Source organism: Colias eurytheme, chromosome 8, assembly GCF_061535395.1.
Source record: "Colias eurytheme isolate Ceu_HAF_F1 chromosome 8, ilColEury1 Martin Lab GWU primary, whole genome shotgun sequence".
In the NCBI taxonomy this organism is placed as follows: Eukaryota; Metazoa; Arthropoda; class Insecta; order Lepidoptera; family Pieridae; genus Colias; species Colias eurytheme.
The window spans coordinates 204,418-230,131 of NC_142987.1; the positions used below are offsets into that span (position 1 = coordinate 204,418).

At 43.2% G+C, this 25,714-nt stretch overlaps 1 protein-coding gene across 1 annotated transcript; it reads right to left on the bottom strand.

Annotated features, from left to right (window-relative positions):
* Positions 1–611: 611 nt before the first annotated feature.
* raptor (regulatory associated protein of MTOR complex 1) lies at positions 612–24,953 on the bottom strand. Its single transcript, XM_090104227.1, has 27 exons — positions 24,652–24,953; positions 22,643–22,745; positions 22,140–22,261; positions 20,778–20,897; positions 20,549–20,695; positions 20,006–20,235; positions 19,437–19,619; positions 18,757–18,959; positions 16,946–17,187; positions 16,643–16,717; positions 16,484–16,564; positions 15,872–16,235; positions 15,574–15,652; positions 15,320–15,435; positions 14,871–14,983; positions 14,452–14,569; positions 13,899–13,988; positions 13,237–13,464; positions 12,690–12,819; positions 10,617–10,763; positions 10,260–10,369; positions 9,013–9,093; positions 8,211–8,354; positions 7,429–7,615; positions 5,712–5,831; positions 2,559–2,687; positions 612–809 (listed from the first exon to the last, which is right to left on the bottom strand). Exons 1-27 carry the CDS (start codon positions 24,826–24,828, stop codon positions 743–745), a joined length of 3,906 nt encoding a protein of 1,301 aa, XP_089960353.1. The 5' UTR covers positions 24,829–24,953; the 3' UTR covers positions 612–742.
* Positions 24,954–25,714: the final 761 nt, after the last annotated feature.

The following is a 25,714-nucleotide window of genomic DNA, read 5'->3' on the forward strand; positions in this document are numbered from 1 at the left end:
ACTGTATGTATAGATACACAGATAAAATAACGAACTAACAAACAGACAACATTGTAAAACATTTATATAGTGAACAGAAACAAACTTTACTTAAACGTTAAAAGCTTTCACAACCATAATATGAAAACGTTTAAATTATAGCAAATAGCAGACATGAATTAGTAAATAGGGAGTTATGAACAAAATCGCTTATGCCTTTAGCCACAAATTAAGGGTAAGGGTTGTACAGGAAGCGATACTATGGTGAGCGACTAGTGTATTTTATATTATATACGTATTTATAGTTGATGTAATGATCTCGCTCCACTATCGAACTGATGGTGTGTTTAGCACAAGCTGAAAAAAATAACTTTTTTAAAAATATGTTCTTTAATAAAACAAATCTTTTAGTCCTGTGCCTATTACTCTACAATACAGTTACATTAATTACTATTCAAAATATGTATGTCCAAGATGTAGTAAATCGTATTTTAATAATGCAAAATTACTAAAAATTATTTGTTATACTTGCTTGTATCAAACTATACAACGCGGTAATCCCGCTCTATTATACAACATTGGCTGCTCACTCTGCTTGCGCATTTCGTCCTCGCTGCGGGCGCGCGGCGGAGCGAAGGCGTGGCGGGGCGAAGGCGTGGCGGGGCGAAGGCGTGGCGGGGCGAAGGCGTGGCGGGGCGAAGGCGTGGCGGGGCGGGTGTCAGTGCGAGAAGGGCAGCGGCAGCGCCAGCCCGTACAGCGAGGGTCACCGCCGCGCCTCCGACACGTACACCGACACCGTAGAGTCCTTCGAGCCCACGCCCATCGCGCACCTGCAACACACCGACGTTATTACTGTGTTACTATAAGACCTCATTCACACGAGAGTTAAAAAAGCGTTGCGTTAAAACCCGGCGTTGGCGCTTTTTAAACGTTCTCTCTGTGGTTGTTCATACTAACGCTTTAAAATCACTCATGTCTCGTCTCTGGCTTCAGTAAGACGTGGAAATGGTTTCTGCTAAAATAATTACGTAATGTCAGTTGCGTAATATCTTTATGATATTTATATTATTATATTTGCTTAGAATTCCTCGGAAAGTTTGTTCTTAATAAACCACTTGTAGGTACCTACTTAGGTATTTGTTCAAACTCGTCATCGATAAACATGTTACTTAAAGGAATATGATAAAAATACCTACTGTTTTAATTTTTATATGTTAGGTATATTTGAAAGAAAGAAAGAAAGAAAGATTGGCACTAGCGATTTGTGTTATTAAAAGACGAAAAAGAAAACAAAAGGCATTCTGGGTACATCCTCTGAATGAACAGAGATATACTTAAAAGGGCAGTTTGTGACACTGTACGAAGAGTTAAGGCAATACCCCGGAATTTTTTTAATTATTTTCAAATGTCTATAACGATTTTGAATACAGGAACGGACGAGACTCCACATCTATAATTAATAGTTCGGGATCAACAATCCACGACATCGTATCGATTTTCTGATGATTATAAGCACAACAAACACGTGCTACCGCTGAGCGAGCGTGCGGCATACTGAACGCAGCGCCGGCCGCCGGCGCTTTTTTAGCGCTCGTCTGAATAGTAAGAAGTTTCCTGTGGTCTATTTTATTTAACGCCCAACGCCGAGCGTTGAAAATAGAACACTGCGCGATAAAAAAGCGTCGCGCTTTAAAAGCGCTGACGTGTGAACATATACTTGGGAATGCATTTGTTCTATTTGGACGCTTTTTTAACGGACGTTAAAAAAGCTCTCGTGTGAATGAGGTCTAAACGTTTGTGTGGGTAGCACGAGGTTGATAAAATTATTCAATTAATTTTATATATAAAGTATAACAGTGATACAAATATTTTCCTATGTCTAATTGAAAACGTAAATATAACAATTTGGGTAAGTTTGAGCTGTAGTATCCAAATAAATAGTGTAACTAGTATACCTGAGCGGGTGGAAGGTGAGGCAGGAGACGGGCCCGATGCGCGCGCCCATGAAGCCCTCGTGGAACTTGATCGTGTTGAGGTGCGCGGGTCGTAACTAGTATACCTGAGCGGGTGGAAGGTGAGGCAGGAGACGGGCCCGATGCGCGCGCCCATGAAGCCCTCGTGGAACTTGATCGTGTTGAGGTGCGCGGGTCGTAACTAGTATACCTGAGCGGGTGGAAGGTGAGGCAGGAGACGGGCCCGATGCGCGCGCCCATGAAGCCCTCGTGGAACTTGATCGTGTTGAGGTGCGCGGGTCGTAACTAGTATACCTGAGCGGGTGGAAGGTGAGGCAGGAGACGGGCCCGATGCGCGCGCCCATGAAGCCCTCGTGGAACTTGATCGTGTTGAGGTGCGCGGGTCGTAACTAGTATACCTGAGCGGGTGGAAGGTGAGGCAGGAGACGGGCCCGATGCGCGCGCCCATGAAGCCCTCGTGGAACTTGATCGTGTTGAGGTGCGCGGGTCGTAACTAGTATACCTGAGCGGGTGGAAGGTGAGGCAGGAGACGGGCCCGATGCGCGCGCCCATGAAGCCCTCGTGGAACTTGATCGTGTTGAGGTGCGCGGGTCGTAACTAGTATACCTGAGCGGGTGGAAGGTGAGGCAGGAGACGGGCCCGATGCGCGCGCCCATGAAGCCCTCGTGGAACTTGATCGTGTTGAGGTGCGCGCCGCGCAGGTCGTAGATGCTGATGCACTGGTTCACCGACCCGCTGCAATATGATACACAATATATTAGCACGCAACGTCAAGTCTAACATTATGCGCAAAACGTAGCCGTCTTAGCACGTGACACGCAAAATGACACGTTATACACGCAAGACGTTAGTATAAAGCAGCACATTTTTATAATACCGTGAATTACATCCACATCACGACGGTATAATAAAATTGATAACAGCATCAACGGTAAAACATTATTATCGTATTGCACACACAACACATTATAAGTGTATGTTAAACAGATCAACATTTACCAGGTAGAATTATTTAAATTTAACTAAATCAGCTGTAGTGTCATATGTAAACAATATTATACGAAACGGTCAAAAAAACATAATAAGTACGTTTAGTGAAAGATATACGACTGTTAGGCGTCGGGTATATGATACCGGTTTAGAAATCCGAATATTTATATCGTGTGGAGAGTATACAGTGGAATCTATAGTGGTAGAGTGTTATGTGTGGTGTAAAGTGTATGCTGTAATCTGCATCTGTTTGGTGTAACTATAGAATGATCGGTATAAAGTGCGTGTTATATCCTTATATCGTATACAGTATGCGGTATATGCTACTTGCTACTAATATTGTAAATGCGAAAGTTTGTGAGGATCTGTGTGTGTGTGTGTTTGTTATTCTTTCACGCAAATACTACTGAACCGATTACAATAAAATTAAGCACATATACAGGGTGTAATCGTTAAGTGTGCACAGGCGATTTTTCCGTAAGTATTACAGATAACAAAAAACTTTAAACTGATATCGAAAGTACATAACCTAATGAGTAAAATGGCGGTTATACATTTTTAAAAATAAATCGAGAAATATCAAAAAAATTATCTTTAAACCCTCCCATACATTATGTATGAAATATGAATATCCCATATATTTACATTTAATATGAAAGATTTTAGCTTTCTTACTTAATTACTTCGCAAATTTGAAGTGACATTTTCCACGTTTTTCCGGATATTTTCCGGGAATTTTCCGGACATTTCCCAGGCATTTTCGGGGGATTTACCGTACATTTCCACGCATTTTCCGTACATTTTCACGCATTTTCCGGGTATTTTCGGAAATTTCCGGAAAAACTTGGAAAATGCCTGGAAAATCCCTGGAAAATGCGTGAAAATGTCCGGAAAATGCGTGAAAACGTCCGGAAAAAATCCGGAAAATGCGTGGAAATTTCCGGAAAAACCGTGGAAATGCCTGGAAAATCCCTGGAAAATATCCGGAAAATGCGTGAAAATGTCCGGTAAATATCCGGAAAATGCCTGAAAAAACCCGGAAAATGCGTGAAAATGTCCGGAAAATGCGTGGAAATTTCAAGAAAAACCGTGGAAATGTCTGGAAAATCCCTCGAAAATTCCTGGAAAATATCCGGAAAATATCCGGAAATTGCGTGAACATGTCCGGAAAATATCCGGAAAATGCCTGGAAAATATCCGGAAAATGCGTGAAAATGTCCGGATAATATCCGGAAAATGCCTGGAAAATCCCTGGAAAATATCCGGGAAATGCGTGAAAATGTTCGGAAAAACCGTGGAAATGCCTGGAAAATCCCTGGAAAATATCCGGAAAATGTCCGGAAAATGCGTGGAAATTTCCGAAAAAACCGTGGAAATGCCTGGAAAATCCCTGGAAAATATCCGGAAAATGCGTGATAATGTCCGGAAAATATTCGGAAAATGCGTGAAAATGTCCGGAAAATGCGTGGAAATTTCCGGAAAAACCGTGGAAATGCCTGGAAAATCCCTGGAAAATATCCGGAAAATGTCCGGAAAATGCGTGGAAATTTCCGAAAAAACCGTGGAAATGCCTGGAAAATCCCTGGAAAATATCCGGAAAATGCGTGATAATGTCCGGAAAATATTCGGAAAATGCGTGAAAATGTCCGGAAAATGCGTGGAAATTTCCGGAAAAACCGTGGAAATGCCTGGAAAATCCCTGGAGAATGCCAGGGAAATGCTCGGAAAATCCCCGGAAAATGCGTGGAAATGTCCGGAAAAAGCGTGGAAAATGCCACTTCAAATTTGCGAAGTAATTAAAGCAGAAAACCAAAAAATAAAAAGAAAGCTAAAATCTTTAAAATAAATAAATAAAATAATAAATAAATAAATAAAACATTTATTGATAACAAACGAAAAAAGAAAAAGATGTACAAGCCACACAGAAACAGAAAAAAAGTAATAAGAAAACATGGTAAAAAAACTTAAAACTAACACAAAATAATTACACAATTAAAAACTTACAACCTAAAAATAAAAAACAAGTACTGTGCGGCAACGTCTGTTATCAAAAGGGGCTTCTCAGTATAAAGCTGCAGTGACTTTTGAGTCAACTGGCAGCACTGATTTTCAGAAACCCCTGTTGACAGTCGGAGTTACAGCCTGTGTGATGTGTGTGCGTGTGTGTGTGTGTGTATGTGTGGGTGGGTGTGGGTGGGTCGGTGCGTAGATATATAAATAAAATAAACGTAAACATATAAATAAGTACGAACTATATAGGATTCAATACGACAAGAAATTAAAAATAGATATATATCAACTATAAAATACTTACTATACTTACAATATTATCAGAGATGAAATATGGTGACAGACACTACAACGGGTACTAAGGCTGATTCGTAGAATTTAGGATGTATTTTCGATACTTTCATATTAAATGTATATGGGATATTCATATTTCATACTTAATGTATGGGAGGGTTTAAAGATAATTTTTTTGATATTTCTCGATTTATTTTTAAAAATTTATTACGGCCATTTTACTCATTAGGTTGAGTACTTTCGATATCAGTTTAAAGTTTTTTGTTATCTGTAATACTTACGGAAAAATCGCCTGTGCACACTTAACGATTACACCCTGTATGTATAAGGAGTAACTTGGATTAACACATAGGATAGGTTTTATCCCGGAAATCCCACGGGAACGGTATGCGGGTTTTTCTTTGAAAACGTGGGCGAAGCCGCGGGCTACATCTAGCGTGGTATAAAGTATAACGTGTTTGGTACCAGGCGAGCAGCGGCGCGCGGGGGTGCACGTCGAGCGCGGCCAGCGGGCCGGGCGCGCGCACCACCACCACCGCGGCCGACACCTTGCGCGTGTCGTAGATGCGCACCGTGCCGTCCATGCTGCAACACACGTTGTCACACGTACAGTGTTCTATTCTAATTTATAGCTTTTTATTGTAGTTTCATAGTAGATGCGAATAAATGTTTCGTATCCATACTTCATAATTTTTTTACGCGTTTTTCTCACTAATTGTTAATTGAACACTAATACAGGTTCATTTATCGAATAGGACCGATCGGAACACTATCCTTAGAATAGAAAAAAATCATCAAAAATTTTGACGTCACAAACCGAATTGAGAATTTTTTCCTTTTTTTGAAGTCGATTGAAATTACTTAAGGTAAATATGTTCTAAATATTCCAATAAAACGTGTATACCATCCGGTGACGATGGCGTGGTGGTCGTGCCTGGGCGCGGCGGCGAGCACGGGCGCGCTGTGGTCGCGCAGCGCGTACAGCGCGTCGCGCGGCGCCCGCTCGTCCCACGCGCGCACCGCCTGCTCCCTATACACACACATACCAGCCCGTGACGATGGCGTGGTGGTCGTGCCTGGGCGCGGCGGCGAGCACGGGCGCGCTGTGGTCGCGCAGCGCGTACAGCGCGTCGCGCGGCGCCCGCTCGTCCCACGCGCGCACCGCCTGCTCCCTATACACACACATACCAGCCCGTGACGATGGCGTGGTGGTCGTGCCTGGGCGCGGCGGCGAGCACGGGCGCGCTGTGGTCGCGCAGCGCGTACAGCGCGTCGCGCGGCGCCCGCTCGTCCCACGCGCGCACCGCCTGCTCCCTATACACACACATACCAGCCCGTGACGATGGCGTGGTGGTCGTGCCTGGGCGCGGCGGCGAGCACGGGCGCGCTGTGGTCGCGCAGCGCGTACAGCGCGTCGCGCGGCGCCCGCTCGTCCCACGCGCGCACCGCCTGCTCCCTATACACACACATACCAGCCCGTGACGATGGCGTGGTGGTCGTGCCTGGGCGCGGCGGCGAGCACGGGCGCGCTGTGGTCGCGCAGCGCGTACAGCGCGTCGCGCGGCGCCCGCTCGTCCCACGCGCGCACCGCCTGCTCCCTATACACACACATACCAGCCCGTGACGATGGCGTGGTGGTCGTGCCTGGGCGCGGCGGCGAGCACGGGCGCGCTGTGGTCGCGCAGCGCGTACAGCGCGTCGCGCGGCGCCCGCTCGTCCCACGCGCGCACCGCCTGCTCCCTATACACACACATACCAGCCCGTGACGATGGCGTGGTGGTCGTGCCTGGGCGCGGCGGCGAGCACGGGCGCGCTGTGGTCGCGCAGCGCGTACAGCGCGTCGCGCGGCGCCCGCTCGTCCCACGCGCGCACCGCCTGCTCCCTATACACACACATACCAGCCCGTGACGATGGCGTGGTGGTCGTGCCTGGGCGCGGCGGCGAGCACGGGCGCGCTGTGGTCGCGCAGCGCGTACAGCGCGTCGCGCGGCGCCCGCTCGTCCCACGCGCGCACCGCCTGCTCCCTATACACACACATACCAGCCCGTGACGATGGCGTGGTGGTCGTGCCTGGGCGCGGCGGCGAGCACGGGCGCGCTGTGGTCGCGCAGCGCGTACAGCGCGTCGCGCGGCGCCCGCTCGTCCCACGCGCGCACCGCCTGCTCCCTATACACACACATACCAGCCCGTGACGATGGCGTGGTGGTCGTGCCTGGGCGCGGCGGCGAGCACGGGCGCGCTGTGGTCGCGCAGCGCGTACAGCGCGTCGCGCGGCGCCCGCTCGTCCCACGCGCGCACACAGCCGTCCGCGAACCCGCACACCGCCTGCCAGCGCCCGCGCCACAGCGACGTCGCCGCCGCCTCGGTGCCTGCACACTCACACATGTGTAGTCACAGTATATTAACAAAAAAAAAAGACGGGTTGCACTCCGGGAGTGCCGGCAGAAGTGAAAACTTGATTGTTAACGTTGAGCATGTTTGATATCCATCCGTCTTACGCTTTTTCCATCAGGTCACGAGTTTATACCCATTACAGAAAAAGTGCTCAACGCCGCTAAAGAAGTTTTCACTTCAAAAACTTGAAGGAATGGAGCGAATTTCTTTTATCTATGAGAAAAGAAGAGAGACACAGAGAAACACGCGCACGCTGCACAACAAAAGCAAAAAGTGTCGATACAACTATTCCGTCTAGCCACCTTTCGCAACGCGCGATAAGATACTTCATTCCTATATTAGCTTAGCAAGAAAAAATATAAATTAATCAATTGATAAAGAATACAATCTTTTATTAAATGATATTAAATATCAATACGGTCACATTTTTAAAGATAATAAATTATAATATGTTTGAAATGAGTAGGTAGATGAAAAAAATAGTTCGATATACCATATTATTGGCACTATTTATTTAATATTTTATCTGTCACCGACTATCTGTCATCTCACCGGCAGCAGCACACTTACCCGTGTCGATGTCGGCCTGCAGCATCTCGGCGACGGCGTCCCACAGGCGCACGGTGGGCGCGGGCCCGGCCAGCGCCAGGCTGCAGCGGCGCGCCGCCCAGCGCAGCAGCGTGCCCGGCGGCGGCGCCGACCAGCCGCCGCCCGAACCGGTACTCACACCCACTGCGACACACACACAATACTTTACTAGTTGATTGACTATATAACAATACTATGATTAGTAGAAATCCAACTCGAAGGACCAAAAGGAAAAGATATCAATATTTTTTGGTCTTTCATCTTCATCATCAGTGATTTATTCATGCCATTAAAAATGCATAAAATTTTAAAACAATAAGCAGTGATGGAATCGAGTTGTATTTATAAAAATGAAAAAAAAAAAGATAATTACATATCATACTGCAATCATGAATGCACTTATCTAAATGCTAAATTCTAGTTACTCTTTTGAGCCGTTTACTACGAATGCCTACACTAAACTAATAGATGATAACTAATTTAATGAACTAAACTACACGCTAATAATATTTATAGTAATACGCAAAAACAGGAAGGAAGTGAGGAAGCCAAAGAAATAGAACAGCTGATATCACGCACTACAGCAAACAACGTAAAATGAATCCTACTACATGCAAAACATGCAAAAGCACAACTACCCACATTTTGTCAAATCAATCGGAAACCCGAATATACAGTTTTACATAGTTAACTAATATCTGGCCAAGCGTATCCAAGAACAATACAAGCTTATAGTTCAGTCAGTAAGTAAGTAAGCTTGCGAGTGTTACGCGTGGGCACTCACGCTCGGCGTCTGCGCGCGCCTTGCCGGCCGCGAGCCGCTCGTCCGCCGAGCTGAACTGCTCCGACACCAGCTGCGCAAGACCTGCACACGCACACCACTCACCACCCGGACTGACCTAACCTAACTACCTAACCTAGCTTTATCAGCTAGGTCCAAGCTGATAAGGTGCCCTAACACGTCCCCCTTTAATGCATGGGTAGTAGCTTACTCACATCAATGGCTTTAGCCGCTATTTGTACTATGTGCATGTATTGTTTTTTTATATAAAATACTCTAAACCTAAAGTCTAAATCATGACCGATGTTTGTCTAAGATGACTTGTAACTAAATCTATGGAGAATAAGTCAAATTGCGTTTGAATATGAAATGCTCATAACTTGAACTTTGAACAAATATTTGTGGTACATATAAAATGTTGATCAATGCGTTTGTACATTCCGATTAGTGAGAAGCAAATGAGTACGATCACAATGCACACCCCACAGGCCACAATGTTAACACAGTACACAAATATCTTACATTTTGATAAAAAAAAAATTGGTTTAAATATTAAATACCCTATTAGTAAAAACATCTATGTGAGGAACATAAACAAAAAATCACGAAGACTTCAAACATTTAAGATTACGAACAAACATGCTTTATCTTGTGTTTCTAAAAAAATGTCAAAATAATAACAGGACGAGTGTGTGCAACTGGATTCTTTTAATTTGAATGAACAAACTGTGCGTAGTGTATGTATGCTTGTGCACTTTGGTATGTGTAGGTTCTTGTGTGTTTGTGTGCGTAATTTTATCCATCTTTTTATGTGAATTTTTATTTTTGTTTTTGTTACCATATGAGTAGGTGTATGTTTGCGATCATATTTTGATTGTAGACTGAATACATGCCGTACGTTGTATGCGTGCGTATGTGTATATACCGACTGTATTAATTGCACGTACGCGCGTGTGTGTGTGTGTATGTGTGTATATGTTACAGTCAAGACCCTGAACCAGTCAATAACCTTATTGACCGGTAAAATTAGTCAATAACGTTATTGACTAAGGGCGTCGGTCAATATCCTTATTGACTGATTTTTTACCTTATTCAGTCAATAAGGATATTGACCGATTTTGTCAGATAAAATCAGTCAATAAGGATATTGACCGACGCCCTTAGTCAATAACGTTATTGACTAATTTTACCTATCAATAAGGTTATTGACTGGTTCAGGGTTTCGACTGTAGCATATATAGTATACTGACTGTAGATGGGCTGCGCGGGCGGCGGGCGGTAGTCGGGCGCGGGCCGCACGTCCAGCGCGCGCCACGCCGACACCAGCTGCGGCTCCATGCTGCTGCCCGACGACGACGGCCTGCCACCGAGCACAACAACACGTTATTTTACATGTCAGCTGAAAGAATTACTCCAATAACAAAAAATGGGCTATCTAACACCGAAAGAATTTTTCAAATCGGACCAGTAGTTCGTGAGATTAGCGCGTTCAAACAAACTCTTCAGCTTTATAATATTAGTATAGATTGAATATTGGAGTGTTTTTTGTATGAATTGAAGTGGATCAATGACGTTTCTACATATTATTTGCTGAAGGGGGCTGTTACCGGTAGATGGCGAGGTTGCCCTGGTGCGAGGCGACGGCGAGCGCCGTGTGGTGGTGCGCGTTGAGGTAGGCCAGCGCCGTGATGCGGCCCCACGTGCGCCGCCACGTGCCCACGCAGAGCTTCGCCGCAGTGCCCCAGTCCCATATCCTGCAAGAAATATGTATTATTAATTAATTATGAAGATCCTTCTCATGACAATAACGACCATATCTAAATAAGAGTTATCGAAATCGGTCAAGCTATCCACGCGAGATGCCGTGATCAAGGAGGAAATAGTCATTTATTTTTACATACAGACATAAATTGCATAATTTTCGAAACTATTGTCTGGGTGTTAATTATCTATAAAAGTATTTATTTAAAATTATATAATATGTATGTTTATCTGCCATCTGGTTTCCATAACACAAGCGAAAGCTTAATATGGGATGAGATCGTGCCGTGTGTGATAATTGTCCTGAAATTGATTTGCTAACGTTACTATCGTGTGGGCCTCACCCGAAGTTGTCCTTGGAGGCGACGGCGGCGTGCTGCTCGTACGGGTGGAACAGCACGACGGCGGGCGGCAGCGGGCAGCGCGAGTGGAACGCCTGCGTCTCCAGCCGGGACACGCGGCTCGTGCGCAGCGCTAACACACACACATTATATCGTTACAATGTGGTGTGGGCCTCACCCGAAGTTGTCCTTGGAGGCGACGGCGGCGTGCTGCTCGTACGGGTGGAACAGCACGACGGCGGGCGGCAGCGGGCAGCGCGAGTGGAACGCCTGCGTCTCCAGCCGGGACACGCGGCTCGTGCGCAGCGCTAACACACACACATTATATCGTTACAATGTGGTGTGGGCCTCACCCGAAGTTGTCCTTGGAGGCGACGGCGGCGTGCTGCTCGTACGGGTGGAACAGCACGACGGCGGGCGGCAGCGGGCAGCGCGAGTGGAACGCCTGCGTCTCCAGCCGGGACACGCGGCTCGTGCGCAGCGCTAACACACACACATTATATCGTTACAATGTGGTGTGGGCCTCACCCGAAGTTGTCCTTGGAGGCGACGGCGGCGTGCTGCTCGTACGGGTGGAACAGCACGACGGCGGGCGGCAGCGGGCAGCGCGAGTGGAACGCCTGCGTCTCCAGCCGGGACACGCGGCTCGTGCGCAGCGCTAACACACACACATTATATCGTTACAATGTGGTGTGGGCCTCACCCGAAGTTGTCCTTGGAGGCGACGGCGGCGTGCTGCTCGTACGGGTGGAACAGCACGACGGCGGGCGGCAGCGGGCAGCGCGAGTGGAACGCCTGCGTCTCCAGCCGGGACACGCGGCTCGTGCGCAGCGCTAACACACACACATTATATCGTTACAATGTGGTGTGGGCCTCACCCGAAGTTGTCCTTGGAGGCGACGGCGGCGTGCTGCTCGTACGGGTGGAACAGCACGACGGCGGGCGGCAGCGGGCAGCGCGAGTGGAACGCCTGCGTCTCCAGCCGGGACACGCGGCTCGTGCGCAGCGCTAACACACACACATTATATCGTTACAATGTGGTGTGGGCCTCACCCGAAGTTGTCCTTGGAGGCGACGGCGGCGTGCTGCTCGTACGGGTGGAACAGCACGACGGCGGGCGGCAGCGGGCAGCGCGAGTGGAACGCCTGCGTCTCCAGCCGGGACACGCGGCTCGTGCGCAGCGCTAACACACACACATTATATCGTTACAATGTGGTGTGGGCCTCACCCGAAGTTGTCCTTGGAGGCGACGGCGGCGTGCTGCTCGTACGGGTGGAACAGCACGACGGCGGGCGGCAGCGGGCAGCGCGAGTGGAACGCCTGCGTCTCCAGCCGGGACACGCGGCTCGTGCGCAGCGCTAACACACACACATTATATCGTTACAATGTGGTGTGGGCCTCACCCGAAGTTGTCCTTGGAGGCGACGGCGGCGTGCTGCTCGTACGGGTGGAACAGCACGACGGCGGGCGGCAGCGGGCAGCGCGAGTGGAACGCCTGCGTCTCCAGCCGGGACACGCGGCTCGTGCGCAGCGCTAACACACACACATTATATCGTTACAATGTGGTGTGGGCCTCACCCGAAGTTGTCCTTGGAGGCGACGGCGGCGTGCTGCTCGTACGGGTGGAACAGCACGACGGCGGGCGGCAGCGGGCAGCGCGAGTGGAACGCCTGCGTCTCCAGCCGGGACACGCGGCTCGTGCGCAGCGCTAACACACACACATTATATCATCATTTCCTAAATAATAAGCCTAAAATTTAGTTTTTGTTGTGCTCTTCGAAATGTAATGAGATACTTTGATAATTTATTATTATCAATGTTTGTAAACAAATAAACAACATGAAATTAGTTTTCTTTCTACCTTTTAGTAAACGACAACCAGTTAGTTATAGTACATTTTTAGTTACATCCGACCCCCAACAGACCAATCTCTTAGTCTCATCAAAAAAATTTTTTTTTTCAAATAAAATAAAAGACACGCTTTAGGCATCAAGAAGATTACACATCGTATATGTTTTGCTGACCGATCTCATCTATCCAAAACAATGAACAAAATATAATTATTTTATCATCGAAATTGTCATTTTTCCAGTAACATTGAAACCAAAAACAGCGCTTCACTAACCGCGCGCCTCCCTGCGTATGCTCGTGTTCCGCGCGCGTCGCCACAGCCGCTCGTGGTGCGCGCGGCACTCCACGTCATCATCCCCCCGCGCCCCGGCCCCGTCTCCCCCCTCCCCCTCGCCCACGCCCACGCCCACCCCCTCCGCCGCGCCCCACGCGCCGCGCGCGAACTGCGCGCTCGCCCACTCCACGTACTGCGTGCTCACTATCGGCTTTTTAGCTGATTGACCTGTAACGCACACAATACACATGTTATTGAAGTTATTTTACAGTTAACACAGTTTAATGCATCGTATTTCACAAGAAAAATGTAAAAAAAAAATATGCAAAATAGCTATAATACGTAGAACCAGCTCGAAGGACCAAATATTTTGGTCATTGATAATGTTTTTTTACAGAACAATAAACAAAGATAAATGAATCCCCATAATAAATTGCCAAATTATCATTAGAGAAAATTTCTGGTATTCAACATAATATACCTTTCAATATTTCAATTTATTAACTAACAGTTTGAATCCACTTCTAATAAAATCATAACAAAATTAGCATTTTTTTACAGTATTCGGCCAAGATTGAAAATTAACCCCTTGACCACCGAGCCAGACACAATAGATTTTCTATTGTGTCTGTGATTCCGGGGTCTGAGGGATTAATACTCACTGGAAGTAGAGGAAGTGGAGTCTCGGTCTCGATGCGCCACAGAGTCCTCAGAAATAGTGTGCGGCAGACCGGACTTGCCGCGGCGGTGACCTGCAGATAACATAAATTTTTACCATCCAAAGTGTGTTTAGTGTTTAGTGTTATGAAATGAACATATACAACAGGCTGTTAGTTTAAAAACCGTTATCTTTGAAACCAGTCGTTTGGTTTCGCTTATAAGAACGTAAATTCAATTAATATTTTTTTTCGTCAAAATGATTTCACCCTATTGCGTGCAAGGAGACGGAGCGCGGGAAGCGGCGCTTGATCAGACACCATCACCGATCACACACAACAGGCCGAGCCTGGCTGTAGCCTCGCTTTCGAGCGCACGTAACGCTTTAATTCACAGCGCAACGCCGCACAATCGTCAGCATTTCATGTATCTTGAATTTACGGACGGTGCCGGACAATTTTTTTTTCGTTTTTCAAATAAAATAACGTTTGGATTATTGAAATTTATCGAAAATTTGAACTTATTCGCGTATGGCATGGTATAGTTGTGTGTACGCACCGAGGTGCGGCGTGTGCGCGTTGGGCGGCGGCGCGGGCCGCGTGTTGGGCGACGGCGGCAGCGAGCTCGACCCGCTGCTCGAGTGCCGCTCCGACACCTCGCGCCCCACGCTGTCCACCTGTGAACCGATCAAGTACTTCAAAAAAAATACAACAACCAAATTGATTGTAAAGGTAGGTAAAAAAAATAATTTGACAAAAAACAACCGCAATATTTCCTTTTTTAATAATAATTGATGAACCCAGTGTCACTTTCATAATCAAACAAAAAAAATTCACATTTACGCCATAAAAACAAAATATCTTCTATGTCCAGAGATATTAAAAAATTTAAGACACGAGATCATTCATTTTCAGTATGGAATTAAAACATTTCGTTAAATTATTTCAAAATGTAAACAAAATACAAAATCCCGTTACCTGATTGGCTATATACCCGATGACGTCATTGGCCATCTGCGACAGCGTGGGGTGCGGCTCGCGGCACATAGCGCACACGCAGCCCCACAGCTTCATGTACACCGAGCCGAAACCTGCAAAATAACGCAAGTGACAATGTACCTTATGTTCTAGGCGTTAGAGTTTATATAAGCATGTCTTTGTTTGTATATTGTGGTCTTTTTTCTGCGTGACTCAACATTATCATCGATTATACAGTTTGAATAGAAAAAAATCTAAAACTTTTACAAACAAGATAAAGGAAATCACATAGCAATCAGTTTTTAGTTTGATTATAACAAATTAAATAAAGAGCGTTGCGTGGTGTAGCGTGGTGTGGTGTAGGGTCGCGTGGTGTTTCATCAAATAAATTCTTTATTTTCTGAAAGTGGTGGAAAGGTAAGTGTTAGTGTAGTGGTGGTGGTGCTCACCGATGGCGGGCAGCGCGAGCGAGTGGTGCGGCGAGGAGTGCCGGGGCGGGCGGCCCCCCGCCAGCGCCTCCTGCCCGCGGTCCACTTGCCCACCTCCCGCGCCGCGACCAGACTCCCTGCACACATACACGTTATTATAAAGATAAATTTGACGAATTAAAATAAATACGTACATATTATGTAAATGAAATTAAAAATTATATTTTTTGTCATTGTCGTAAAAATTCAAGTGTAGAACATTTTGCAAAACTTACCTATCACTGCGTCGCATTCGCTCTTGAATATAAACTGCTATGAAGTGTTGCTCGAATATAAGTACCACCCATTGTAATGCTGAAAATGAAAAGTCACAATGAGCAAGGCAAAAATAATTAAAATTAATATGATAAGAAAATATTTTTTTTTCTAATAATTGTATTATTGTGCTGCACAAATATAAAATCCAAAACTAGTTTATGGCTATGACATTCGACTGTGCAGATTTATAGATGTATTATTGTGCGTACGGTGCGTGCGTATGCATGCATGTGTACGTATGGGGTGTCGGCTCACCGGCGAGTATCTCGGCGCGCGGCAGCGGCGAGGCGTCGAGCGCGAGGCGCCGGGCCAGCAGCACGGCCACCTGGTGGTCGAGCGCGTTGGCGTGGTCGGTGCGCGGCGCGGCGGGCGCGGCGCCCACGAAGCAGCCCAGCGCGAAGGCGGCGGCGGCGCGCGTGTCGGGCCGCGCGTGCGCCAGCAGCGGCGCCAGCTTCTCGTGCGCCAGGTCGCGCGCGCCGGCCCAGCGCGCCGCCTCGCAGCCGCGCCACAGCCGGCCCAGCCCCACGCAGGCCCACTGCTGCAGCACGCCCTCCCCACTCCCACTACCAGCGCCCTCCGCCTCGTGCAGCTGCTCCAGGCACGCTGATATCATTGAGCCCTGCACACATACAATAGACATCAAGTACCCACAAATAAAAAAAAAATATTACACATGCAAACAATAAAAGAAAATAACTTGCCCACAATTAAGGCACTTTAATTATTATTCTTTTATTTGAAAATTAAAAACAAATTTTATTTTCACTCTGCAAAACAAGTAAATACTACTACTTATCAAAATAAGAGACGAATTTTTTTCAATCTCCAAAAAACTTAATATTACTACGAAAAAACCATTAAACAAACCTGCAGCGCAGCCTCTTGACCCGCAGGATAATTGTCCACAATCCCCGCCAACACGAACGCTGCTAGCGTGCGATGTTCCGTCTGAAATGTAAAACATACATATTATAGTCAAGTCAAAATAACAGCAAAAAAAATAGTTAAGTGCTATGTTAAACTTACATCAACAGACGGGTCTTGAAGAATTGCAAGGAAATATTTATGACCTTTTGCGTTCACCAGATCTACTTGACAACTCTGTAAAATAAAGTGATCCATAGATAATGCAAAATGATGACACATAATACTTATTGTTACAAACACCAAATAAGATATTATAAATTATTTTTTATTAATAGTGACAAAGCAGTGTTATGATATTAAGTTTCGTATTTTGAGTATTTATACAATTTTTTATGTTAATTAACATATCCCTAAGTATGTATATTACATATATTAAACATATTTAATCAAGTTTATAATGACCGGATCGACGGCAATAATCTTGGCCCATATGTAGAGCATGGCGGGGCGCAGGTCGGGCGCGGAGGCCTGCAGCAGCTTGAGCATGTAGGGGAAGATGCCGACGGCCAGCACGGCGCGCACGGCCCAGCGGCCCAGCGCCAGGAAGCGGCACAGGATGTGCAGCGCGCGCACGCGGTGCAGCGTCGACAGCAGCACCTGCAGCACCATGGGCAGCTGCTCCGGCGGCGCGCGCGACACCGACCCTGCCGCCGACACCACACTCAAATATTAATACTATTTAGACCGGGAGATACTGACACAAAATTTCGAGTCATTTGTAACAGGATGGCGGTTCTACAGGGTTCTTAGTACGCAATGACAAAAAGAAAAATGATGGTGTGAACGCTGGTACCGGCGGCTTAGTCGCATGGGCGTTAGTCGAACTCATCGGAAAATAGCGAAAGTCAAACGATTTGTAACAGTATGGCACTTATTTTTCCTGTAAGTTTGAGGATCAACGAATATAAATACAAAATTTCAAAGATCTAGGTGTTGGAAATCTTCACTTATATAAATTAATAATAAATTTATTTTTCAAGTATGACAGCACTTTTTCCCCCTACTAGAAGTATGGCAAATATAATAATGGTCACATTTTATCAAATACTCTCCAAAAAGCCAAATGCAATACTGGTACAAAAAGATAGGCGAAATAAAAAAAATTTGCAGATTTTCGGCGGTATGGCGACCATTTGGAATCGTCCGAAAAGTATGGCATGGCGACTTTCGTAAATGGCTGCACGACGATGGTTACCTGTGCAAAAGTTAGCTTGGTACAAATGGTTGAATAATTGTTTTTTTTAAATCAACACATTCGCGTCGGTATGGCGGGCTGTAAGTCATACCGGAAAAGTATGGCATGACACTACCGCCTACTTCTTTTTTATGGGCTATCGGTAAATTCTAAAATTTTTGTGTTACAAATCGTTTGACTTTCGCTATTTTTCCGACGAGTTCGACTAACGCCCACGCGACAAACCCACCGGTACCAGCGTTCACACCATCATTTTTTTTTTGTCATTGCGTACTAAGACCCCTGTAGAACCGCCATCCTGTTACAAATGACTCGAAATTTTGTGTCAGTATCTCCCGGTCTAATTATAAAGGCGAAAATTTGTAAGTATGGATGTATGGATGTTTGTTACTCTTTCACGTAAAAACTACTGAACCGATTACATTGAAATTTAGCACACATATAGAGGGTAACTTGGATTAACACATAGGATAGGTTTTATCCCGGAAATCCCACGGGAACGGGAACAATGCGGGTTTTTCTTTGAAAACGCGGGCGAAGCCGCGGGCGGAAATGTAGTATTTATTAATTCAATTACACTTCTTCTAGAAGCACTTTCGAATCGTCATTACATATTTTCAACATTTACCACCGATTCGTTAGCAGTATCTATGAAGAAGAACCGGCAAGAAATTCCATAGTTGCTCTTTTGAAAATGTAATGAAAATGAAAAATTATTTATTTCAGCAAAAACACAGTTACATAAATTTAACAATATAAGAATTTGCTGTCGCTTATTATACACTAGCTTTTCGCCCGCGGGTTCGCCCGCTTTGTCTAAAACTTAATAAATTATATACTAAAATCTTCCTCTTGAATCATTCTATCTATTTAAAAAAAACCGCATCAAAATCCGTTGCGTAGTTTAAAGTAAAGATTTAAACATACATAGGGACATAGGGGCAGATAAAGCGACTTTGTTTTATACTATATAGTAATTATAATAAATAATATAATTATTATTAGGGGGTACACGTACACTTGCCCAGGTCGAGCCACAGCTGGAAGGCGGTGAGCTGGTCGCGGAAGAAGGGCGAGTGGCGGTAGGGCGGCGCGCGCTCGGCCAGCAGCGCGGGCAGCTGCGCCAGCGCCAGGTCCAGCGTGTGCTCCCACGCGGCCCACAGCGGGTGGCGCGCCAGCGAGGGCAGCGCGGGCGACGACACCGGCGTGCAGTTGTACGACCTGCAGCACACGTGTAGCAACGTGGAGCACGTTCCAGTCATTGCAGTGCATACTAATACTTGTTATAGGAACAAATTAAAAGAAAGACGGGTTGCACTCCGGGAATGCTGGCAAAAGTGAAAACTTGATTATTAACGTTGAGCATGTTTGATATCCATCCGTCTTACGCTTTTTCGATCAGGCCACGTGTCCTGACGCGAGTTTAAGATTTTATACCCAACGCCGCTAAAGAAGTTTTCACTTCAAAAAAAGAAGTTCAAATTCAACTGTACAAGCAGACCAATTTAAATAGGTACGCACTGCTAATGACAAATCGAAACTGGTCGTTTAAAATCGATGCAAGCTGCACTGCAATGAAATGAAAATCTACAGACAAATCATTTACAAAAATTAAATTAGGAAATTTCAAAAATAGCTCAGAGACAATCGACATAATTCCAAAGCAACATAGTAAGACTATATTATTAATATAATGACCTCATGATCCTATCGGCGAGCAGGAAGTTCCTGCACAGACTGGCTGTGAGGAGATCAGCGCGGAACAGCTGCTGGAACAGCTCGGCCGGCAGCGAGCTCCACGCGATCGTGTCCGTGATAGCCGTGAAGATCCAGTTCAGCTCGCCCAGCATCGTGCGCCGGTCCGTCACCTGACCGGGGATTCTGGAACGACGCACGTAATAAATGCTAACATTTTGAAAAATATATCAAGTGTATCTGTAAATATACTTGACATTCTAGTAAAAGAAATTAATATGACTTTACTGTTTTATGAAAATTTTTAAACCTAATTCAATACATATTCAGCTAAACTATTCATGAAGGTGATCAAATTGGAAATTTCAACAATACTATAAAATAATTAAAAAGGTTATTTTAAAATTAAATAATTTTAAAATTATATTATAGTTAACAGAGTGTGTAATTCATGCCATTGCGTTGTTTAATGATTTCAATAGAAATCATTTTATTTGTTTTATCTAATCAAAGCTACTTTTAGTTCAAACATAATATAATTAAAGACATCCGGCTCGAAGGACCATACTTACTTGTCTATAAGATCAATCAGGTCCGCTCTGGCCGAGCGCAGACGGCTCCGCAACACGAACCACTTCATGGCCATCTTGACGGGCGTGGTGAGGCAGGCGGTGAACAGGTCGGCGGGCAGCTCGGGTGACATCGGCAGGCTCTGGCCCGCCGCGCACGCCGCCAGCTGGATGCAGTTCTTGTACGACACCGGCGGGCCGGTCGCTTCGCCACCCTTGCTGCTCACTTGCATCTGGAAGCAATAACCGGACACAGTATAATATTTGTTCATACAAATCGAAAGGCAATACAGAGGACATATTATTCAGTGTAACATGATAACATACACATGCTTATGTTATTTATATTAGAAAAAACACCATAGAACAAAAGTAAGTACTCAAAATTACCTGTTTTTTTTGTGTTTAATCATAATTAAAAATAATCACATCAAATAATTCCTAATAATTTTCATAAAATAATGCCCAACTTGCATAATTCAATATTTTGAGATCTATAACTATTTTTCTAAAATATCAATACAACATTAAGCCAATAACACATACCTCATAATCCCGCTCATGCTGTTCAGCAAACTGCTTGAAGTTCTCCACAATAACTCCAGCATTGGAGCAGTCGTACACGTAGAGCGAGGGCGCGCCCATCCACGTTTGTAGGTCGTACATCGATAGGGGGATGTACTGTGTGTACGCCTATAAGAAATAATTAAGTTTTTAATTTTTTATTAGGATTATTTAATTAGAATTATTCTTTTAAATGAAAAATGTTACCTACCTTATTAAACACCCATATCTCTCCCTGCGTGGTCGGCTTGGGCACGCCATGCCCGTTGTAGTGGAACAGCACGCGCTCCTCCTTTGCGTTGCGACGGAGTGAGCAGCACAGCTTCTTGATCTATTAATAGCGGAAATATTTTATAAGATCTTATAAGACTTTTTATTTTTAAAGTGAAACTTTTATTACATCGTCTCAAACTTTTTGGTCTGTGTAGCGCATGTCGCGTGTATCGCGGCTGCCGAGTAGGTATACCTACTCGGCAGCCGACCGTCACGCGACATGCGCTACACAAAACAGTGTTCGGAACCGTTCGAACAGTTTCACTTTTACCGTGGTTTCATAAAACCACACAATATTTTTGAATTACATAATTATGTTAATTAATTTTGCAAAATTAAAGCTGAAGCTTTTTATTTTAACCCAACATAAAATTGGAAGTCATATTTTTTTTGTATTTATGATTTGGCTATGATTTGTAATACATATTATTATGTTATATTTAAAAGCATGCTAATTTGTAGTAAACATAATAAACACATAACTATCTGGAATACATACACTGAAAAAGGGAAGGATAAACTTTTAATTCCCATTTCTGTTTTTCGCGTTTGACGTAAATTTAATTTAGGTAAAGATGTCTGCATTATTTATTATCTATCTCCAAATTATCTATATCATTTTGCAGCATTTAGATCTATTGACTATCCAAATTTGCATGTCAAATTAATATAAAACATACGAATTTAATGTCCTAACAAAACTGATGACATCAGCGGATGTACAGTTAAATTAGGCGAAGTGAGCTAATCCGACATTGGCCCAATTCGCACTAAGGTCGCACTGGCCGGCATTCAGTGCTTCAGTCTGAGCTAATTACCTCATTTGCGTTACTCATAGCCATTCAATACAGCTGCTGTCTGATTCGATTCGTTAATTATACATTTGTAAGAATGTTGTCTAATTTGTTTACTTTATGTAATTGATTGATAGCATTTTCAGTAAGGTTATCATTTAGGTAGCAAAATGATAACTTAGCACAGCTTTAATTGAACATAAAATAATCATTATTCAGAAAAGTCGATAAATAACTACTGAAATAAAAAAAAAATACATTTAAATTAACTTACGATACGATGTTTACGCACCAAGCACGATTTACGCTATAAGGGCAATTTCTCTCTGTATTTCATGTAGATTCTTTACAAAAATGCTTTACGGTAAATTATAAATAAGGGTCCGTAATCAGTAATCCTTACTGAAAATTTTATGATTATGAATGTTTGTTACTCGGGCACACAAAAAATGTGTCTACTTTACACATATCTTTTATTTGTCAAAGCATTAATTCCAACTGATCACCTCATCACTCGTAGGGTCGAGCGACTGCTTGTAGCGCGCGCGCGGCTGCCAACGCTCGTACTGTGACTGCAGCGCATGACCAATTGTCTCCAGAGCTTTGGTTGGGGACAGCGAGTTTGGATCTGTATATAAAATTCAAATTCAAAACTTATTTATTTTTCACAATGTATAATATAAATTGTAAATCCGTGGAAAATAAAAATAATATAAAATGTTCGATCACATTTCAAACTAGATGAGGAGACATTTATAATATTGATAATAAATTAATCCTGTATTATTTGGTCTATCTGCTTCATAATATTAACAACTGAGTTTACTGCAATTAAAAAAAATGAATAACAAAATAATAGAAACTTCACATTTACTGACAATTTCCAAAAAAAATCATTTAATTTAAACTGCTATATAAGTATGTAATATCTCTAGTTTAACTGTGAAAAAGTAAATGTTTTTCTACATTCTTGCATAAACAAAAATAATAGAAGGACACCATAACATACCAATCCAGCACTCAAGTCTCGCACAAGGCTGTGTCTTCACAACATCTGGTGGGTCCACACCCACATTGAGGCACAGGACCAGCGCCACACAGTGTGTTTTGTACTGTAAACATATTCAAAGCAATGAATCCTTCATATATTCTTAACTGGTTCTTCAGCACAGTAGATACTGTAAAGTATTAAGCCTGGGTCTACTTTACAATTGAATTAAATATAAAATATTGAACAGTATTCTTCACCCTGGGCTTGAAAATGATGCTGTGGGTTATGTCACATTTCAGATTTTTTTTATTTTGGCTCATCAAAGAAAAGTTTACCTTGAATTGTAATTTATATAATCCATACTAATATTATAAATGCGAAAGTAACTCTGTCTGTCTGTTACTCAATCACGCCTAAACTACTGAACCAATTTGCATGAAATTTGGTATGGAGATATTTTGATACCCGAGAACGGACATAGGCTACTTTTTATTGCGAAATATGTACCACGGGCGAAGCCGGGGCGGACCGCTAGTTTATTATAAAATTAAAATTAATATAATTTAAAAAATTAATGTCTATATTTTAATGTGCAATGGATTGACATTTCATCAATATAATATTATATCAAGGTAAAGGTAATTTTTAGGGTTCCGTAGCCAAAATGGCAAAAACGGAACCCTTATAGTTTCGTCATGTCCGTCTGTCCGTCTGTCCGTCTGTCCGTCTGTCACAGCCGATTTACTCGGAAACTATAAGTACTACAGTGATGAAATTTGATGGGAATATGTGTTGTATGAACCGCTACAAAAATATGACACTAAATAGTAAAAAAAAGAATTGGGGGTGGGGCCCCCCATACATGTAACTGAGGGATGAAATTTTTTTTTTCGATGTACATACCCGTGTGGGGTATCAATGGAAAGGTCTTTTAAAATGATATAAAGTTTTCTAAAAAACATTTTTCTTAAAGTGAACGGTTTTTGAGATATCAGCTCTCAAAGTCGTAAAAAGTATGTCCCCCCCCCTCTATTTTTATAACTACGGGGTATAAAATTCTAAAAAAAATAGAGGTGATGCATGCTAATTAACTCTTTCAACGATTTTTGGTTTGATCAAAGTATCTCTTATAGTTTTTGAGATAGGTTGATTTAACTGTAATTTATTATATTTGCTGCTACGGAACCCTTTGTGCGCGAGCCCGACTCGCACTTGGCCGGTTTTTGATTTATAATGTATTTGAAGGACATCGTAACACAAGGTGGGACTTGTGTGATTGTGGAGGTGAACTGCCACCAGATTACAGGTATATTTTAAATATTTATATATTTATTAAATTATGAATTACTGAGATATTTTGTAAATTACTTTTTATAATCAAACAAGAAAAAAAAGTGTTTTAGCTTACATTAACAAAATCATAACAAATTCAGACAAACTTATAACTCTAGAATATTTACATTAACCCATTGACCACCGAGCGCCCCGATCGGGGCGTGACACAATAGATTATCTATTGTGTCTGTGATTCCGGGGACTGATGGATTAATTGCATTCTACACTCCCATTAATTTAATTGAAAATGATTGACAACAATCAATGTAAACAATGAGAAATAATAAACAAACTTTTTAAATTTATAAATCATACCTTACATTTATCTGATTATAAGTTTTTAATTTTTTATAAATACAATACACAATTAATCTTTTCTCACTGTTACTCATTTTAATTTTCTATAAATACATATATCCTTTATTTTATTTCGAAAATAAAAACAACTATACAGTAAAATTTACATTTATTGAATTATTTACAAAGTTATAACCAATGTTATAACTCGAAAAAATATAGGTGAAGTTTTTTATTGTTCTCCAATAAGATAAATGTATTATTCACTTGTTTACAATTAAGGCAAACCACAAAACATTGGAGCTCCATGTGCGTTTGTTTTCATGACATCGTGAACCTGCGTGTTTTGTTATGCAGCTACGACGCAGTAACCACATCTACTACTGGTTTCCTACCTTCTCCTTCACTCTCCACGTGTGTTCTTCTCGTTCAGCACCTTTTATTGGCTCCGTATGCCTGGGCTGGTTAAAACATAAAGGTAAATCATCTTCATAATCCGAGGAATCACTATCAGTCTGATCACTGTTATTCTCCTCATCATTAACTGCGAGATAAGGAGGCATTTCTGTCATTTTCACTTAACACTTTTAAACAATCACTTGAATTTTTAACCATTAACGCATGTAAACAATAAAGAAAAACATTTTCAAAACCTTAGAGAATCATGTGCGCGTCCATTTTTCGACACCACATGGGAATAAACAATAAATGCGCGTTTCAATTTACGCACAAACAGTCACTTCAAGATTTGTATATAGATAAAAAATATGTCATAACGCGACAAATATTTTATTAATTAAACTAATAAATTATTTATACATTTAATCTATTGTATTTGTTATTTATGAATGAATATCAAACCTCGAATATTATTATTAGGAGATAGCTTTAGCGTGGCTCTAGAGTCTAGGTTACCATATGCGGGCGCGCTGTCACTGTCCGTGTGTAACACATTATATTATTTTGAAATTCGCTGGAATTTTTTAAATGTAAATTGCTAATTTAATTCCATCTCCGTCGCATACATGTAAATCATCACTTTTATTCTTAGATCATTAAGTAATGGATGGAGTACGCTGGCAAATGTTCTAACTAAACTTTCTGCTGATTTTGGTGCGGGGAGGGCAACTCACACTATTGAAACACAATCACACATTCACAAAAATAATTTGTGTCACGAACTTGTCACGAAAGTCGTAAAAATTTACGACCTTTTAAGCGACGAGTTTTTAAATTCAACTCTATCCCTAAGTTTATAAAGATTAAATTTGTATTTCATTCCAAGTTGTCTCGTGGGGAGTGCGGTACAATATCGCGTTCTAAATTCAACTTTATAACTTAGCTCATAAAGATTAAATTTGTATTTCTTTAAAAGATAGTCTCGTAAGGAATGCGGTTCATTATCGCGTTTTAAATTCAACTTTATCTCTTAGTTCATAAAGATTAATTTGTATATTT

Bases quoted from the DNA above. Each gene is read 5' to 3' on its own strand.
- raptor (XM_090104227.1), bottom strand. From the start codon at position 24,828: ATGACAGAAATGCCTCCTTATCTCGCAGTTAATGATGAGGAGAATAAC. The intron at 20,696-20,777 runs GTAGGTAACATT...TATTTCTTATAG, and splicing joins AGATATGGGTGTTTAATAAG to GCGTACACACAGTACATCCC. The intron at 5,832-7,428 runs GTATGTGTGTGT...CGTGTGTTGCAG, and splicing joins CACGCCATCGTCACGGGCTG to CATGGACGGCACGGTGCGCA.